Here is a 21,045-nt window from a genome sequence, read left to right on the forward strand (position 1 = left end):
CTGATGGCCCTTGGCAACCATATCGTGAACCTTCTCGTAGCAGACTTGGTCCATGTCGTTCATCTGCTGAAGGGGTTTTAGAGCTTTGATTCCGATAAACGTCTGATGAAGCGGCACCGGCCTGAACCTCCCGTCAAAGTAGAACAGTCCCTTGTAAGGGTTTACTCGCAGAAACCTGCTGACGTCCAGGTATGTGGGGAGGGTGGCGGACAGTCCGACGATGCGGATCATGTTTTGTGAAGACTCAACCTGTGAAGCAGAGATACAGCAGTGAGTTGCAAAGTAAAAAAAATAATTTTTCTACATCCCTTGCTTAAAGTAGTGAGATGGCAAGTAGAGTCTGTTATCTTTAAAATCCAAAATTCAAATCTAAGTAGAATTTCTTTACAATACTTTATAGAATCCACTGTGAAATTGATTTTCACTATTATTAACTTAATTTCAAATCAATTTTTAAAACTTATTGATTAAAAGAAAACTGATTACATAACAATTACATCAATGTTATGATCATCTTCTACGAACACTACATTTTGTAAGCATCTCTTGTGACTACAGCTCGACATCGTAATGATGTTCCATGATCACTATAATGCGGCCAGATTCTTAATCAGAAAAGATCTATATCATTTTTATCATTCTATCTGAAACCTAAATTTGAACGTTCCAACTCAAATTCCATTGCTGTACTGCTTTCAAAGATTCGACTGGTTGAGATTTTTGATTTGATGCTCCAATCCAGCCAATCGAATCTCGAAATCCAATCTTGGATTTGGTGGATTTAAGATACCAAATCAACTTCATAAACTATAATACAATTTGATGGTCAAATTGTGTGATTAATTGATTTTCAGATGATTAACTATTTACTTCATCCTACAGTGAATTTTTGAATACCTGTCTCAGAGTACGAGCAACAATAGCCTCGACCACAGGACCTCGATCACTGTGCAACAAGTGGACTTCATCAATGATCAGCAGTTTAACCAGGTTAGCCAAAGCGACATCACCTAGATAAAAAAAAAATATGCATATTGTGTGTTGAGGAGAATTAAGTGTTTTTAGCAATCGTTATGGTTGAAACAATGCAAAAAATGTAGTCAGTCAAATTCCAGCTAAAAAGTACTTGATCGACTTACCAGCTTTTCTGGTGACGACGTCCCACTTTTCTGGTGTCGTAACCAACATCTGGGTCTGCATTATCTCAGTCTTTGTAAGTTGCATGTCTCCTGTCAATTCTCGCACAATAACTCCCAAAGGCTTCAGACGACGGGAAAAACTAGCAGTCATCTCAGCGGCCAGAGCTTTCATTGGTGCAACGTAAACAATCTACGAGCAAAAATTGAAGTTTACAAACTCATCAATTTATAAAACAAGTTAAGAATATAGTTTTGACGCTAGATTTGTAAGGTAGTACAATTTGAACTGTGCTTTGACGATCGATTCTCGATACCGATACCAATGTCCAGGTATTGAGAATCGACAAATCCCTACTTTAAAAGTAGCTGAACAATATTATCTCGTAATAAAAGATTACATACATTAGTGCTCCTGTTGAGCTAAACGGGAACTTTAGGACTGGAAAAAGTTTGTTTGGGACAGGGAAAGTAATGTTTAGGGTAAGCAAAGTCACATGTTTTGATGAATCGGAAAATGTATTATTGGGAAATTACAGTTTTCGTAAACTTCAGCTGTATGGAAACTAGCAACTTTCGTTAACAGAGAATTAAAAAATATAAACATTTTAATCACCTTGAACTGTTCTCTCCTGATTACTTTGTTGTGGCTGTAGTTCCCGATGGTATGCAAGATGGCCAGTAACGCCACGTTGGTCTTACCTGCGCCTGTCGGCGCACAAATCAGGAGGTTCTCGTTGCTGTGGTACGCTGTCTCAAACACCACCGACTGGATACGATTCAAATGCTTCATGCCTTCAAAGACCATCTGTCCTATCTGAAAATGGTGTCACGTTCATGATGGTTAAAATGTTTCGTTCTGATTTGAAATATTTGGGACCACTTAAAGACTCAATGAATCATAAATCAAAGAAATTATGCAACAGAATAATTGATAGCATCCACACTTTTTCCAAAACGCATAATTGCTGAAAAAGCCTATATTTTATCTAAACATAACAAAATTAAGCTTTATAAGCCATATAAAACAAGTTGTAACAAATGGCTCGGAAGCATGAACAATAAAATACATGATGAAATTGTCGTCATAATTTTTAAAAAAGTATGATATTTTGTGGTATCCGCAACGGGGTAAAGTAGCCAGGATTTTTATCCAACTTTAAGGTTTTAAAATTGAGTCAAGTAACATGTTTTGCTTCATAAATTGGATCAGTTTTTTGATCGTTGACTACCCTCCTCAGAGCCATTGGTTTTAGTCAAACTTGAATCCTTTGAGCACCTGCGGCTATATTATCAAGCTCCAACTCAGAGAAGGTTTAAATTCCTAGGAAAGATTTCTCTGAAGCTACTAGAAATATGGGAAACGGGTGTCCTACAGTTGTAGTATCCACCAAGACCCCAGCTCAGTACTGACGGACCTAGTCAAGGGACATTATGATAGGCAAACAAGTAGCCAGTATAAGAGCTTAACAAAAATGTATTAGGTATATGAAAATTGTGAAACTTACTTCATCCAGAGTGTTTATCGGTATAAAGTTGCTACCGACAGCAGTAGGAGCTGCTTCACAAGCGGGGATGTTCACTTCCTCGTACTGTCTGGTGTCCTTCTTTAAAGCTCCCTCAGGCAACATCAACTTCAGACCGGATATGAAGCCTACATTTACATCAAATGCTGTTCTTCAGGCTAGTAGGTAATCATTTTATTTTCTACAGATAAATTTTCTTAAGCCATAACAATACTTAGACAACCCCAGCGAAAACTGGAAACTCCCAAAAGAAAAACCTCACAGAAAACTATAGTCAAAATAAGAAACAAAAGAACCTACAAGCACAACTGACAATCAGATAAAAAACAAATAAATAAATTTACAATCAAAATGGAGTTTTTTTACATTAATCCCTGTTTGTTTCTTTGAGTTGGTGAGTTGGTTAATGAAGTTACTTGGACATTTTTAACAAAATTCATCCCCCAACTTTCCAAACAGCAGTGATGAGTGATTATTGCTTTCTTAAGGATTTTTTCTAATTTTGACAACCCTATGGTTATCCTGCAAGGCTTTTCTTTTGGAAATAGATTTTGTTTGAAAATTGTTATTACTAAAGGAAATCTTTTGTTTTACAAAAAAACTTTTGGGTTGTAGAAAATTTGAAAATACCGTATGTTTATTTCAATTTAACCTGTTTCAACAAATAATTCAATAAAGCAACCAGAATGCATGCAAGTTTCCTCTAATTCAAAAACAAATTAGCAAAACAGTAACTTTAATCTGAAAATAGTAACTAGGTCCATGTATAACAAAGAATGATTTCACTGAAAACATTTTAATTTAATTGTCTAGTTTTAAAATCTACTCCTAATTTTCTTTTACAGTTATAACAAGTCAATCTTGACAAACATATTGAAATTACACTTCACAATGTGTAATAAAGACTGAAAAATGCTACGAGTGTATTAGTTTTTAGTAGACCACTATTGGTAAACCCCACCAGCATTCTGTCGTACAGTAGCCATGGAGTCGTAGACATGGGGGTAGACCTCCTTTGGCTGGCTGGCTCGTGCCACTATTCGATCCTTGTTGGAGGAAGACGTAAAGATAATCGGTGGATTTTTCAAGGCAGCTTGCCTATTAATGGAAAAAAAGTTATCAGTCAATTAAGGAATGTTTAGACAACTTGCTAAAATGCTAATGACTAAGTTCTTAAAGGAGTTGGAACTAACCTAAAGATTTTAATTTTCCTAACAATATGTCAACTGTTGTGCAATATTTTGGACACTAAAATTATTCTACTTTTTTGTTTCAACTCGCTACTGCTTGTTACCATTGGATACTCTGAGTAGTGATCTAACGACAGTGGAATGCCGTTACGGTGTAAGTCACATGACAAGCTAATGGGACTGTGGTGGTAAGATAATACAGTGCTTGTCTCTACGGAGGTGCGATGTTACCACTGAGCTAATTATGTTTAGTTATAAATTACTTTTAATAGCCACAGAGCAAACAACAATCAACCAGATACTGTCGATACAAATAAGTCTTTGGCTTTAACATCTATAAACCAAACTTTACTTTACATTACTTGTAAAGTTAAAATAGTTAAAAATATAGTAGAATTTTAGAGCAATGACTCAGTTATAGTCATCGACAGTAATTAAGGACTGACCCCCGCACCAGAGAATAACAGACTTAATACACATGCCCAATCCTTGGATCCACATTACCGTCCACTATAAAAAGAATAAAGCAGCTGCCAAAAAAATTAATCCTTAACGTCATGGCTAAATCTGCACCTTTGCTTCAGTCAACAAAGTTTGTTGCAAGTTGCAAGCTTGGTTTATTGCTAGAATACACATTCTTCATAAGGTTAACTTTTACCTTTTAGCCCTCAACTCCACTGGGTCAAACACTTCTTCTTCTTCTACTTCCTCTTCTTTGGCCAACCACTTGTTTATTTTCTTCTCTTCTTTGCGAGCTTGTTTCTGAAGCAACTTCTCTTGCTCAGACTGAACAACTACTTGACAGCCGAAAGCTGGCCTTCGTTCTGCGTGGAAAGAACCTGATGGTTACTTAACGGTACTTTATAATTAATTCTTGCCCTCAATCATAATAGATACAATAACTATAATACAGGTAATACTTTTTGTCAACGTCAGTTCTCTATAATATTATTAGTTTTGAAAGTTGTGGTTCCAATTTCCAATCTCAGATGGCCAAAACACATTGTCAAGAGACACATTGAAATACAATAAACAATAAACTAAAACATTACAAAACATTGGTAACATCATCGCGTGACCAGCCAAACAAGATTTATTTAAAAGTCTAAACCCCAAACAAAGTTGAATTGGGTAGAGGAGATTGGAGGGGTAAAGTCTGCATCCTTCCATGCACTCGGCTTAGTAATCAGATTCATCATCTTGTTTGGCCGGCGACGCAAAAAAGGTTAGGATTTATTTCTAATCTTTGTATATTTGTTACGTGTTCAAATGCTTTTTGTAACATTTTAGCGATCTTCTGATATTTGGAAATGAAAACTTATAATCTAGTAATACATAATTTACAAGAACAAAAGATACACAACCTGGATTTTTAAGCTGTTTTAAACTTCATTAAGAAAATAATAACAATTTCAAAAGGACGACCAGGGTTGTTTACCCTACTTCCGCCATTTCACAACCACTGTTTCTTAGTTTCCCTTTATATATAAGCTTTTATAATATGTCATTAGATAAGAACATATTCAACGTCGTTGCTTGTACACATTGGATAGGTTATGACTCTAAAATACTTTGATTCTATGCACAGTTTATATTTTACTAATGAAAACTCACTCTTCAAAAACTATTTAGCTTTTTTATAAACAGTCATAAAGAAAAAAACACAAACACCCCAAATTGAAGAGCAAATAAACTGACCCAGTGCCGAAGACCGTGCATTACTCATCATCATTTTCTTCTCTTCAGCTGCTGAACAACTCTGGACAATGTCGGAGCGATGCATCAGCAAAGTTTGGATCAGCTCAAAGTGATCAAAACCTACCAAGTCAAAAAGCTGAAAAACACAAACAGCTGAGATTAACAAACAAAAAACAAATCCAACAGATATTTGTTTAGGTTTTTGACTCATATTTAGCCTAGGCCTATCATTTTAATTTAAAGCTCTTGTGAATTTTATCTGACCAGAAAATGTGCTACTTCTTTAAGAACACAAAACCGCTTAAAATAAACTACAATGTAACAAACAGTAATAGCCTTTCAGCCTACAGGTACCAGGCACTCCAATCCCGTTTTTCAAATCAAAAACGGTTTTATGGGCTAAGATATTTTTTTCTTGTTAATACCCTATGACTACCAATTCAAAATGTGAATAGCATCCGCAAACCGTTTTGCTGGGACAGCATTTAAAAGGTTTTTTATCGTATTGTGTCGTATTGTTTTTTTTTTATTGTATTGTGTAGACTATGAAAAATACTTGTCATACAGCAGCAAAAACAGCCGTTTTTAATGCATGCGTTGTGGGGCTAAAGTAGCATTTTAGCATTACTCTAGGGAGTAAAAATCATTTTTAGTCCCTAGGGAGTAAAACTCAGCTGTTGTAAAAAGTTGTAAATTTCGATTGTGACAATCGTATCGATGGAAATTATTTATTGATTGATTCATTAGGGAAGGTTTTAGCCTATTGTTGTCGATCTCTCGACATATCGATTATTTAATGTACAATCGTAATAGATGAAATGATTGAATCACTTACTAAACAGCTGCTTATTTGCATTAGCAGATTTGAAAACAAGTTGGAAGTTGTTTTGAGAGGTTATTACATAAAAATTATTTCTAGTTTAGTTTGTTATAATAATGATGCAATGTGACAAAAAATATAGTTCACCACACGGGCCAAAAGTGTCTTTTTAACCCTCGCTCATTTTCTGACATCGGCTTCGCCTCGATCGTAAAACTTGACTTTGGGTCAAAAAGTCACTTTAGGCCCTCTTCATAAATAGGTGATAAAATATACTACTAATTCTTGAATAAACTATATTTTCTACCAACTATGTAGAATTCTGAGAGAAATTGAATGGTAGAATAGCAAATTCAACCAAGTCAATACTTTAACATGCCTACGGTACCTCATTTTGCAGTTCGTCATTTGATCGCTGGGACGTGAGAAGGGCGACAACAGTTTCACACATATCATTCGCTGATGTTGTACCTTTGAAACTAGACTTGATTTCCTCTACAAGCCACGCCCTCCCGTACTAAATCATAAACAAAATCGTCAGCAGAAAAATTTAAATCACACTTAATTCTAATTTCCTTCTGTTATCTTATCAATGTGTATTGTTACGGTGGTTGGCATATTTGAGAATCTTGTCACACTTTTAGTAACCGTCAATCAGTTTTTAAGCTTAATTTTACGTAATAGTTTCAGGCAAAATAGTTGTGAATGAAAAAAGATAAAATACCAAACATATATATGAAAATATCAAACAATATCAAAGCATCTCGATACAAAAAGTCTAGTTGTGATTCTTAAACACTAACACAGAAAACATACTACTATAACCCAGAATGCCAACCGCATGGTAAAAAGCATTAAGCGGTTTGAGAGAGCTTTGCCTGTCAATCCGTAGGCAGCGCCACCAGCGTTGCTATGCTATTGCATGGCAACGCTGGTGGCGCTGCCTACGGATTGACAGGCAAAGCTCTCTCAAACCGCTTAATGCTTTTTACCATGCGGTTGGCATTCTGGGTTATAGTAGTACGTTTTCTGTGACACTAAGTAAATGGAGAACACAACCCAAAAATATTGACAAAGTCTAGGCTGGCTATTCATTAGTCTCATTAGAGACAGTGATTAAGTGAGAGGGGTCTACATTCATAATGAGGGGTCACTGAACAATACGGGACCTTTAGGAATTCCACAGACAACGTTAAACCCGGGTAATCTTAAACACAACAAGCAGACAACGCAGCAAGCTATGTTTCCCTAGCTTTAATCCCTGTTTTGATGGAAACTGATGAATCGCTAACAATCTTGTGCAAAAGTATGCATACTTTTTTAAACTTGAAGCTACTTTCCACATTTATTATGTCTGAACCTTTTTCTGCATAAACATTTGTAACTGACACAGATTTCAAAAAGTCAACCCTTATTGCAAACACCTTCCCAAAGAAACCTAAGTACAAAATATAATTCTTAAAAACCGGAAGCAACATTTTTCCTCAAATTGTTTACGGCTACAACGACAAGACTTGCCACAAAGGGTTGAAAACCGGCTGGAATAGTATTGAATGAGGAAAAGATCTTGACACTGTTGTCAGATTTGAAATTGCTCGCTTGCTCACGTTGGGATCTTGACAGAGGTCTTAATTTACACACACTTGTATAAGCTACTAACATTTGTCTGCTTATTGTTGTTGGATGTGGAGGGTTCCCCATTATAGGCCATGGAGAATGACTCGAGACAGTCTACGGTAGCAGACGACACAATGGGCTGCAAGTAGCTAAGGTCAGGAGGGTCCGGCGGTTTGGGAGAAAACACCACATCCTCCTCAGCCAACTTTGGTAGCTTCTGTGGAGCTTCGTTTGACAAAGCTTTCACCAGATCTAGGCATTCACTTGAAAGACTGTTGGACAAACTGTTGACCACCTGAAAGGAAATTTAGTACACTAATCACAAAATAGAGCAGTAAATAATTTATTAAATCGTTGCAAAGAGGCAGTGTAGATTGCTACTGAGGAATGCAGTAGCCCAACTACCGTCAGTACTATTACTATTAGTAGGTTAGTCTACTGGGTAGAGAGTGTGACCATGACCTACGTACAGAAGTTCTAGGTTTAAATCTATATTATAATATGAGTAACATTTTCACACAATGATTTCAAAAACGGCCCCTACGATTTCCTCCAATTTGTTAGAAATATCTTAGTCTTAGGCTAAAAACAATATCCCTTCTACACTCTGTTCTGAGAAAATTAGGTTTTTGTTAAAAACTTAAAATTAAATTTCAATATTTTTAAAATTAAATTTCAATATTTTTTACATTAGTCTTATGGATTGTCCAGTCAGTAGCTATGACAGTTTTAAGAAAATGTAAATAAACAAATCGTAACACATGCTTGTAACAAATCATCTATCTCTTGCGCTGCAGGAATGGGCAGGTTTTTTGTATGATCCCACGGATTATAAATTAGAAACGGTAGGGATCATAAACATAAAAATAATAACCCCAAAATAAACATGTTTGTATTATTATTTCAATGCAACTGTCAAAAAGCGTCCAAAACAGGTGTAGAGATTATTAGTATTAGATTCCATCCAGTGACGTTTAGGATGTAATTAACCAAAAACCTCTGAGTGTCATTTTTATATTACGTAAATTTCATTGCTCCATTCAAACCCTACTAAAAATGTTATTCAAATGCCGGAATTTCCAGTTTTTTAAGACCCTGCTATATTGAATTTTTTTTACCTGTAACATTATAATTTGTTTTCATTCTTCTTGTTATTTTAGCTCATACAAATGTGTTTCCAGCAAATCCAAAGTAAAAAAATAAAATAGGCTAGCAAAGTACATCTCTACACAATAAAATTAATTATATCAATGGTTTAATTTTTTTAAAGGCCTACACACTTAATTATTTAGCATACCTTATGAATCGACTTCACCAGTTCTGAAGTGACAGTTCCGAACATTAGCTTCAGCTGGTTGTAATGACCGACATTCACTTGGGGCTGTTCTAGGAACAGGTTCAAGAGAAACATAGCTGTGTTACCGATCACTTGTTGTGTCTGGTCGTCACCTAAACATGACAGAAACGTAAGGTGAAAAGATATTGGGTGAATCTCACCTAATGCATGACACAGATACAACCCAAGGCTACTATACAGAAGGTTGCCTCAGACGAGTGCGCACACACGTGGCGCATGACGTCACGCGCAGACCTCCCCCACCAACACTAGCCGCTGTCATATGCTGCTAACACGTGCTTACGGCAGACGCTCAGCAATTAGATAGTTTTTATGTATTTATTATGATTATTAGTGACCTATGTGTAATAGTTTGGATAATTTAAGTGTGTGAGATGCCTGGGGAACGGTGTGCCGTAGCCGTATGTAACAACAGCCGCGTTAAAACACGTGAGTTGTCAGACAATAGCAATAAGGTATTTTATCACAGATTTCCTAAAGATCAGGCCTTGTCAAAACAGTGGGAAAATTTTTGTAAACGTGCGGATAAATCTTTTAACCCTCTTACTTCTGTAATTTGTTCTGACCATTTTACAAGTGAAAGTTATGAACGCGATTTAAAAGCCGAACTTTTAAATTTAGTCCCTAAGAAAACACTAAAGCCAAATGCTGTGCCTCATGCTCTAAAACTGCTACATGCGTAAGCCTAGACCATGGTGAAATGCTTTCTAGCGAACGAGACAAACGCGTTAAGAGCAGGGATTGTAAAAAAGTTGTAGAATCTATTTTAAATAATGAGTTTACTGAAAATGAAGCCAGTTCAGAAGCTGTAGGCCTAAATGAATCTACGGATATGAAAGAGATCCTGTTAAAAGAAAACAGTGACCTTAAGGAAAAACTCGCTTTGTTGCAAAATAAAATTGATTTAGATTGTCGTGAAATAAAAAAGCTTAAAAAAGACAACCAGAATCTTAAAAGAAAAAATAATAAACTCACAGCAGGAACCAATAAAGCACACAAGGTGCTTAAATCAATTTTCACAAAAAATCAAATTGATTTATTGCTTGGCATGAAAAAAAATGTAGCTTGGACAAGTGATGAAATCTCGTTGGCTTTTACTCTAAGATATCTTAGTAAGAGATGTTATTTGTTTATAAAAAGAAAGATGAAAATTCCCCTGCCAGGACTTTCAACGCTTCAGCGTTGGGCTTCACGTTTCGTCATTGATCAGGGGCTGTTTGTTTCAGTCTTTAAATATCTCGAAGTGGCCAGCTCTTCATTTAAAGAGCACGAGCGCGTGATTGTGTTGCAATTCGACGAAATTAAAGTAAAGAAAGTTATGGAGTACGACTCTAAGAACGACCAAATTGTGGGTCCACACAGTCAAATGCAAGTTGTTTCAGCTCGAGGACTTTTTGCAAACTGGAAGCAACCCCTTTACGTTAAATTTGACACACAAATTACAAAAGAGATTCTATCGACAATAATTGTAAAATTAAAAGAATCCGGTTATACCGTAAAAGCCTGCGTAAGCGATATGGGAGGTGGAAATGTAGGATTATGGAAACAACTAGAAATAAGTACCAAGAAGACGTATTTTGTTCCTGACCCGTCCTCCGACGAAAAGGTATACTTATTTGCAGATGCTCCTCATGTGTTGAAATTAATTCGCAACTGGTTTTTAGATACTGGTTTCAAACTTTCTAGTGAGCATTTTGTGCATAAAGAGCCAGTGTCTACAATACTAAAAATGGAAGAAAATAATGATTTAAAAGTGTGTCATAAACTAACGACAGCGCATTTAACTGTTCAAAAAGCTGAGCGTCAAAATGTGCGGAAAGCTAGCGAACTAATGTCTCACACTACGGCAACAGCTTTGACACATTACTTAAGAAATGACAAAGTTGCACAGTCCACAAGCAGTTTTATCGAGCTTGTGAATAAATGGTTTGACTTGATGAACTCCTACAGCCCCCGACAATTTGGAGAGCCCAGTCAAAGAGCTTATGGACAAGACTTGGTCAACCAAAATGAAATTTTGGACGAAATGTTGATAACGATGACAACAATGAGATGCTGTGGGAAAAACTCCTTACAGTTGTTTCAAAAGGGGTGATCCATCATGTCACTTAAAGAGTTGTTAAAAGATCTCAAAACATCGTATGATATTAAATACATTCTCACTCATAGGCTTAACCAAGACTGTTTAGAGAATCTATTCTCACAGATAAGAACGAGAGGAGGACTAAACGACCATCCTACCCCATTAGATGCCATATACCGCCTGCGAATGATCATTCTTGGTAAGACTCAAGGCTTATTACAGCAAAATACTAACACTAATAACAACGAAGATACATCAGAAACAATCGTTAGTAAAGTATTGCGCGTAGCAGGAGTAAAGGTGGTCGAAACCGAAACTACATGCCCTCGCTTCAATGAAGAACGCTTTTCAGTGGAGATGACAAATAATGAACTTCCATGTACACCAGGACCAAGCTACGACTCCGTTGATTGTAAGAATGATGCCTTGGAGTATCTTTCAGGATGGGTGGCCAAAAAACTTAAAATTAGTTACCCATACCTTGCGAAAGTTCAAGATGAAGATAACGCAACACTTCCCGAAATCAGCTTGCATGATTCTTGGATTAAGCATTTATCGTATGGAGGATTGACTCGTCCATCACCAGAATGGCTCAACCAAGCAAAGCTGATGAACGAAGAATTCGAACTATATCATAAAAATGACCTTTGCAAAGAACCAGGTGCGTATTACTAATATTTTCATACAATTGAACAAGCTTTTGTAGTGTTCATTACTTTAAATGCGCTGAGCGAAACTGTATTTAAGAATAAAAGATTTTAGCTTGTTTGTTACTTATTTTTAAATTGAATAACATCAAACAAGGACATTTTATTATGTTAAGGAATGTAATTTGCAAGCGTAGTAATTTTGTAGCATAAAATAAAGAGATGCAAAAAGTTATTATATTACTTGCAATTAAATTTAGACATTTCAAATTTGTTGTTATAAGGCTTCAAATGGAAGGCTATATTTATCTAATTTTGGATATTTACGCAGATTGCTGATACCGTTTATTAAGCTAGTAATATATATATATCCGTCTATTGGTCCCCTTTATAACTTAAAAAGTTCAACGAGAAACTCCATTAAAAAGTATTATATAAAGTTACGTTATAACTACTAAATGTTTTTTTCTTTCAGGCGTCGTAAAACGAATAACAATGTCAGCTATCCAGAAATACCCTTGTATTCCTGAAGAGGTCGCGAGATCATTTATAAAACAAAGAACTTTAATCAGAATGAAATTTCTGAACGAAAAGCTGACCCTCAAAAGAAAACCCAGTGGGCCAGTGAGTGAAGACAGGAAAACTTTAAAGAAATATAAAAAACTCACGACTTAAAGTGTTAACATTCGTCTAAAATTGTAGAAATGTTATTATTATAAATGTCTAATAAAAATGAGATTATATTAACTATTTGTTTATTTACCCGTCTGCTACGTATTTCAATTAAAATAAGTAGAAATCAATAATCTCATAGGTATATAACAGTCTCAAAGTAAAACAAATTAATATGTTCATTAAATTTCGTTTTCATGAATACAATAATTAGATCAAGCAGCTATAGTAGAATAGGCACTAAGAAATATACACTTGTATTTTTAATTATGAATTATGAATATTTTGAAAGCTAGAACAGTGAAACCTTGTATAGCTTGGTTTGATAATTGATCTTAAAATAGTTTACGTTATATTTTGACTGGATTGGCCTAGAAAAGTGATTCAAAAACTCACTTTAAAACAATTGTGTTGTCCTAAAACAAACACTACTGTTTAGACCTAACCATTCCTAGTTTACCATATAGCGTTCTTGGTAGTGCGGCCAGTGTGGTAAGACACTCGCTATCGCACTTAAGACTGAGGTCGGCGGGTGACGTCACGCACTCGCCGGCCGTTGGCTACACGCAGCATACGTGCATGAGACAACCTTCTGTATAGTAGCCTTGGATACAACCGAGATTCACTCATTGAGTGACGCTAATCTAAGTTCCGTTATATTCGTGCAAACTGCTTTATGTTCAGGCAACTTTCAACAGATTGCAAACAATTGAGAAGTCAAAAATATTGTCCAGACGTTTAATTAAAACCTATAATTAATTGAGGGTGTGAACTGCTCTGAAAGTTTAAAGAGGACTAGTGCTGCAATCTAGATAGATAACTAGATGGTCATAATGGCCACTTTTGGATATTGTTTTCCTTTAAAATGTCAGTAGGCCTAATTTCCTGTTAAAGGGAACATTCATTATTACAAATGATTTTTTATACATCAATATTTTATAAACTGTTCAACTTCACAACAACAAATAATGAAAGACAAAAAGTAGCTTGACCTAACCAAACTCAAATTTAAGTTATTTTTGTTATCATGTTTTTATTACCTGAACTTATTTCCCACAAAATCCATCTAGCCTAACTTTAAAATAATTTAATGTACCTTATGAGTTTTAAAAGAGCAATTAACACAAAATCATACAATTTTTTACTAGAGAATTGTTTAAAAGGTATAAAATACCATATTAATGTAAAATCTCAACAGAGTAATAATCTAAATTAAAGTAGGATGAGCCTAATCCAAACATACCCGTCAGTTCTTTTGCAAGGTCTCCTAATTTCTGGAGACATTCCCTATTTGATTTGCTCTCTTTACTAGCGATTATTACAAACTCTCTCCATGACAAAACTCTGAAACAAAAATCAAGTTATTAACAAGATGAGTTTAATCCATTTCTAACTCTTATTGATTGTCCCCTACGACTTTTGTTTTTGTCCCTAAAAAAACTTAATCCTTTACTTTCACAAATAAGAGGGTTATCCACCTTACTTCTAAATTAAGGTTTTACAGGGAAGTTAAATTTAGAATAGTTATGCTATTATTAAGTGATGTTGAATACCAGAAATTTTGAATCTCAAAACCTTAAGGCAAAACTTTTTAGTGTTTTACTTAGCTGGTTACAAAGGTCAAGGTTACAAAAAATACAGGTAATAATAAAATGTTAAGTATGCAATCAAAACTAAAAGAGATCAACTCCTGACCCTGACATAACATAAATAATATGTAACTGATAATCTTAAAACCCAATCACTTACAACATAATTTTGTATAAACAACCAACATTAAAATAAATTTAACTCCTAACACCAACATAAATATGAATATTAGATTAGAACATATTATAGTGGCTAATATTTATTTGGGTTTAATAAACATTGATATGAAACTGAATTATACATCTTTCCAGTTATAGTTTTTACGATGCCTTTTGAAGTTCAGATTAGCCTACAATTTACTTCTTTCATTACTGTTAATGGTGATGTTTGTCTATTGTCATGAGCTTGTGAGGAACAGTGTTAAAAACAATAATAATGACACAAAATAATTTCAGCAGTTTCAAAAATCACTGCAAAAATCTTCAATTTCGAAACTTTTGAATCTCGAAACTCGGTGATCGAATCTCGAAACCGAAACTTTTCTTAAATTTTGATGGTTTTGAGATTTGAGATTATGTTTTGACACATCACTAGCTATTATATTCTGCATGTTACCATGAATTACTTCATGTTACCGTACATTTGTTTGGATTGTAAAGGCAATTACTTTTCAAACAAAATACCTACCATATAGGTAACATTACTCTCTGGATGAAATAGCCAAAAAGTTATTCTAAAAGTTCCATGACTAAAGTCTACAAAACCGAATTTGTTGGGTGACAAAATTAAACTTATTAAACCAAATAGGCCTATTATTTTTAAATCTTACCCAGAAAATTTAACTCTGTTTCTCCTGATAGCATCCAATGTGTTTGCTGCATAGTTGGGTTTGTGAGGAGATGCTAGATCAGAATGATTCCTGAACAGTGTTGATAATCTGGGCGAGTCCAAATTCATTTCCATATTTCTCTAAAAAATTTTAGATTGCACATCAGTTGATTTTTTTTTAGCACAACTGGATTACTATGAATAATTTTGTTACTTTCTTGTTAAGGGGAGCATTCATTATTATCGATGTTTTCTTTTCGATATTTTTGTTTACCTTTACGATCCATATTCCTTCTATTTTAATAAATTTAGAACTAATATTGTTTAGGCAAAAATAATAAATATGCATTAAGAAATGAAACTGTTCTAAACCAACCAACCTAATATAACTAAACAAACTTGCTGTATCATTTCTAAATTCCATTCGATAACAGAAAAGGCGTGTTGTGAATATCAAACGGAATTTTGAAATGTTACAGCAAGTTTGATTAGTTAGGTAAGGTTTGTTTGGAACAGTTTCATTTCAATATAATATTTTGTTAAATGTTTGTTGATACTGACTAATATTTATCCATCGTAGAAGTCAGCTGATATGTATCAATTTGTTAAAATCGATATATCAGATAGAAAAATAATATATCGATAGGCATACTTAAATCGAAAAGAAATCATCGATAATATAGGAAAGTATCGTGTTATGAGTATCTATTAAAAGGAAAGGAAAGTAAGTTACCTATTAATGAGTATCTAGAAGCCGACCACTCCTCAATAAAATGAAGTGACCTGCCGCCAAATTTTAATTTTAATCAAGATCTAAGAATTAAATTTCTCAGTTTTTTGCTGTAAATATATGTTTTGTGTAGTAATAGTATTGACGCCATCTATCCAGTTATACTGGTCAACGATGAAGAGAAAAGTATGAAGTATGAAGTAAGTAAGTAAGTATGAAGTATGTTACTTCACAAATGGGTGACAATGAATAGGCCCAGAATCAAGAAGCTTTATTTGCCATTAAATAACAGATTGTTACAATAATTAGCATCGCCAGAGCAAAAATACATCACAGTCAGTACAATCAGTCTTGGCACTTAAAGAGATTTTTTTACAATTACTATAACATCATTACATTTCTTAGGTAACAGCCTCATAACCTCTCTATTATTGAAGAACAACAACTGTGGTTCCTACTTAACTTAACTTATGGCTCTCAAAATACTTGTGCAATCTATTATTAGGTACCTAACACAATTACCTTTGTTTCTTGTATATAAGTTAATTGTCATGAATTGGAAACTGTTGATTAAAAAGTTAAAATGTTACATTTAACAAAAACAAGATAAATTTAGGTACTGTGATTGTAAATACAGGCAAGCGTTATTATACTTGTTACTTGTCTTCTTTATCTTTGACCGTGATTACCGATAGATAGGGTCAAATTTAATACATTGTAACTTACATGTAGGCTAGGTATGACCTATTAACTTAAACTGTGGGATTGTTACTCGAGTCTGAAAATTATAGCCTAGCTATAACTCTAAGAGCCTTTTTCTGTCATGAAAGCATTTACAGCAGAGGGTGAAATCCCCCGGAGCCGTATTACATTTAAATGCCTAGCCTAATAGATCTAGATGAAAAGACCATTATAGGCCTAAGTAAGTTTAGGTTACAAGCAAAGCAACACATTTCACTGACACAAAATGTTTTCAGTTATCACTGCAGACACCCTACTGGGCTAGGTTAGGTTATGATAGTTTTATTTTATAATAAAAATAACTTATTTAATAATATCGATTATTAATCAATATTTTCAATTCAATAGTTTCAATCAATATTAGCATAGCCCGGTTAAGAAACTGTACCCGGCTAGGCTACTTGACTAGGCCTAGACTGAATTGATTTAAGTAAGCTTACCTAGAAGGCTTAAAAGTTAACTTTACAGGTTTAAACAAATCTAATTTATCTTGACATTAGCCTACTGTGCAAGTGGGTGACATAAATAATTTGTGTTGCTTGTCTAATTTAGGTTAACTTAATTGAAATTTAATTTCAGTTTATTGTACAACCTAGGCCTAGGCCTGATGGGCTCCATTGCACAACATTGGAGTACTGGAGTAGGCCTTATCGGACTAATTCATAAGTTAGGCCTACTAAATTTTAAAGAAAAACGGAGTTGCTCCCATGCCTGTTGGATTGAAATGTAACAGCAGCATTATTATAATTTAAAACAACTTGAACTTACAGTAATCTTACTGAACCAGATGTAAACGTCAACAGTAAGCAAAAGCTTTACCAAGTCTATTAGGGCTTTAGAAGGGACTGAAGAAGCCAAGCTTTTACCTTTTTTTCTAGAACTCGGGTGCAAGATAATAATCTTTAAGAGAGATTTTTCAATCAGTAGCCTATAACTTTACAATTAATTGACTGAGGAAGGATATATTGAAAAGTTTTGAGGTTAGGTTGAACGAGAACAGAACAGGATCGCCGATCGGCTTCGGCTTCGTTCGGGGCTTCGGTTCAATTGGTTCGGCTCGGCGCTTCGGGCCGCTTCGGCTAGCGGAGTGGAGCAGCGGAGCGCTAGCGCTAGCATCGACAGTGACACGACTATCGAATCAAGTATCGACTATCGAGAGTTCGACTACCACCACCCAACCACCACCACCACCACCACCACCAAGGCCACACTACCACCACCGTCCACCACCAACCAAACCATACTGGGTGGGATACCCGGATACCGTAATATTTAAACCGATTTGAACGAACCAAACCAAGATCGATCTAGTACCGATACAAACAACAACTCGACCGAATACTCGGAACCTAGTTTTTATTGCATTTTATCAGGCTTTACTAAATGTCATGTAGCTTAAGACATACGCTACATGAAACTTTGTCGGTTGAACTCCTCCGCCATTTCTTAACCGATTTTATCCATTGACGTCTCATTGGAAAGAGCGTATCGCGTAGATTTGCAAACTGGGGCCCATTTCATAATAAACTACAAGTTACAAGTTACAACTTGTAACTTGTAATTTCCATTAGATTTGCATTGGGCGATCAGCTGATTTACTAATAATATTAGTTTGTACTTTATTATGAAATGGGCCCCTGGTCTTACATTTTTGAAAAAAGTCGCTTGGGCTCTGCCCCAGTGGCTTTGAAAGTTCCCACGTTATCCTTATGAAGAACATAATTGTTTACATTTTGATCAGCTGTAAATTGGTGTTATTTTATTTATCAATTCAATAAAACGCATTGCGTACATTTATTTATAGTACCTGGGGACCGAGCTTTGCTCGGGGAAAATCATTAGTTTACTCTGAAAACAGTCACAGTATTGCAGATACATAAATCCATTCCCAAAACTCCACACTGCTCGCCTTTACTTATTCCTTCAGCACTCCCTACGTCGTGGACCTGTTTTTCTCTCTTCCCATTGCATGTTAGGATTGCAGATACATTAATGTAATTGCCACAGACAGTTCCCACACTCTGCACTGCTAGCCTTATTACTTCCTTCACCACTTCATATGAATTGGAGCTGTTCCTCCCTTCCCATTGCATTTAAAGATTGCAGATACCTTAATCTAATCGTCATAAATAGTTCCCCACTCCGGACAGCTCGGCTTGACTACTACTTCCTTCAACACTTCCTACTTCACAGACCTGTTTCCCTCCCTTCTCATAGCATTTTAGGATTTGAAATACCTAAATCTAATCGTCATAAACAGTTCCCACACTCCGGACAGCTTGCCTTTACTACTTCCCTCATCACTTCCTACGTCACGGACCTGTTTCCCTCCCTTCCCAATCTTCCCATAGCATTTTATGATTGCAAGTACCTTAATCTAATCGTCATAAACAGTTCCCACATTCCAGACAGCTCGCCTTGACTACTTCCTTTACCACTTCCTACGTCACGGACCTGTTTCCCTCCCTTCCCATAGCATTTTAGGATTGCCAATACCCTTATCTAATTGTCACAAACGGTTCCCACACTCCGGACTACTCGCCTTGACTACTTCCTTCACCACTTCCTACGTCGCGGACCTGTTTCCCTCCCTTCCCGTAGAATTTTAGGATTGCAGATACCCTAATGTTACCGTAAAAAACAGTTCCCACACTCCGGACAGCTTGGCTTTACTACTTCCATCATCACTTCCTACGTCACGGACCTGTTTCCCTCCTTTCCCATAGTATTTTATGATTGCAAATACCTTAATCCAATCATCATAAACAGTTCCCACACTCCAGACAGCTCGCCTTGACTACTTACATCACCACTTCCTACGTCGCGGACCTGTTTCCCTCCCTTCCCATAGCATTTTAGGATTGCCAATACCCTTATCTAATCGTCACAAACGGTTCCCACACTCCGGACTACTCGCCTTGACTACTTCCTTCACCATTTCCTACGTCGCGGACCTGTTTCCCTCCCTTCCCGTAGAATTTTAGGATTGCAGATACCCTAATGTTATCGTAAAAAACAGTTCCCACACTCCGGACAGCTTGCCTTTACTAGGTACTTCCATCATCACTTCCTACGTCACGGACCTGTTTCCCTCCTTTCCCATAGCATTTTATGATTGCAAATACCTTAATCCAATCATCATAAACAGTTCCCACACTCCAGACAGCTCGCCTTGACTACTTCCATCACCACTTCCTACGTCGCGGACCTGTTCCCTCCCTTCCAATAGCATTTTAGGTTTGCAGATACCCTAATCTAATCGTCATAAACAGTTCCCACACTCTGGACTGCTCGCCTTTACTACTTCCTTCATCACTTCCTATGTCACGGACCTGTTTCCCTCCCTTCCCATAGCATTTTATTATTGCAAGTACCTTAAATTAATTGTCATAAACAAATCCAATACTCCGGACAACTTTCCTTGACTACTTCCTTCACCACTTCCTACGTCGCAGACCTGTTTCCTTCCCTTCCTATAGCATTTTAGGATTGCAGATAACCTTAATCTAATCGTCATAAACAGATCCCGCATTTCGTACTGCTTGCCTTTTACTAGGCCTACAATGTATCGAGCAATCTTCAGTATAATCTTTGCTCAATAGTAACAAGTGATGATTTCCCTTTTGTACTGTATTTGTAATTTGCTAGTATACTGTGGGTAGTTGCCTTAATGAACACATGCTTCAACTTCAAGTCGTTAGTTTACTTTTTCCTTGTTATTTAATTCAACCAACATGGTTACTTAGCAACCCATAAGACTAATGTTAAAAAAATGTGACTTTCAGTTTCGTTTTTCTACGTAATTAGATTTTTGTTGGCAGTTCTAACTGTATGAAACTCGTTTTTAGGCCAAAAATAAACTATTTACAAGATTTGAAGAAAATCGTCGGAGCCGTTTTCGAGATCTTTCTGCAAGCAAGCATACATACAAGCAAACATTGCTCGTATTAGAGTATAGGATTATTAATTTTGGGGGTCTTAAACAAACATAATTTTTAAAGGTAAATGTGCGATTTATTATTCGTTTTGCATCTAAAACAAGTTTTGAATTCTATTAATATGCGTGAACGGGTTGGCCTGAGTTACCTCGTTATAAAATACTGAACCTAATAAAATGTATGTGTGTAAGTTTATTTTAGGTATACTGAATTTCGTTCGCGTAATAACAATAACAGCTAGCCATGTCGGCAATTAGTTGTTAACATAACAGTTATATGGTGTGGTGATAATGCTGATAGCCTAATGTTTCATGACGCCTGCAGACGCATGACACTATATTGCAGCAGTAGTCATATTGCGTTGTATCCCAAAACGGCGTCTTTCAGCTCAACTAACCTACGCTACCCGCTCTAACAGTACTAGAGTATTAGTCCACTGTCAAATGTACACCCGTGTGCTCTTTGATGAGGC

The 21,045-nt window shown here is 35.9% G+C and overlaps 1 protein-coding gene across 2 annotated transcripts in view; it reads right to left on the reverse strand.

Annotated features, from left to right (window-relative positions):
* The window catches only part of LOC128991496 (activating signal cointegrator 1 complex subunit 3), a 53,256-nt gene extending 35,617 nt beyond the window's left edge, over positions 1-17,639 (reverse strand). The window contains exons 1-14 of one of the 2 annotated variants that reach the window (XM_054414420.1): positions 17,404-17,639; positions 15,166-15,305; positions 13,990-14,090; positions 9,285-9,436; positions 8,031-8,282; positions 6,759-6,887; positions 5,551-5,686; positions 4,511-4,676; positions 3,624-3,760; positions 2,645-2,790; positions 1,753-1,953; positions 1,140-1,329; positions 898-1,010; positions 1-249 (exon numbers count right to left, since the gene is read on the reverse strand). In XM_054414420.1, coding sequence (XP_054270395.1) covers positions 1-249; positions 898-1,010; positions 1,140-1,329; positions 1,753-1,953; positions 2,645-2,790; positions 3,624-3,760; positions 4,511-4,676; positions 5,551-5,686; positions 6,759-6,887; positions 8,031-8,282; positions 9,285-9,436; positions 13,990-14,090; positions 15,166-15,299 — 2,106 coding nt within the window. In that variant the 5' untranslated portion in view covers positions 15,300-15,305; positions 17,404-17,639. The remainder of the gene's footprint in view (positions 250-897; positions 1,011-1,139; positions 1,330-1,752; positions 1,954-2,644; positions 2,791-3,623; positions 3,761-4,510; positions 4,677-5,550; positions 5,687-6,758; positions 6,888-8,030; positions 8,283-9,284; positions 9,437-13,989; positions 14,091-15,165; positions 15,306-17,403) is intronic. The other variant, XM_054414421.1, reaches the window with a different exon arrangement.
* Between the last annotated feature and the right edge of the window lie 3,406 nt (positions 17,640-21,045).

Source organism: Macrosteles quadrilineatus, unplaced genomic scaffold, assembly GCF_028750875.1.
Source record: "Macrosteles quadrilineatus isolate MER2022 unplaced genomic scaffold, UCM_ALF_1.0 Scaffold_4__1_contigs__length_99947679, whole genome shotgun sequence".
In the NCBI taxonomy this organism is placed as follows: domain Eukaryota; kingdom Metazoa; phylum Arthropoda; class Insecta; order Hemiptera; family Cicadellidae; genus Macrosteles; species Macrosteles quadrilineatus.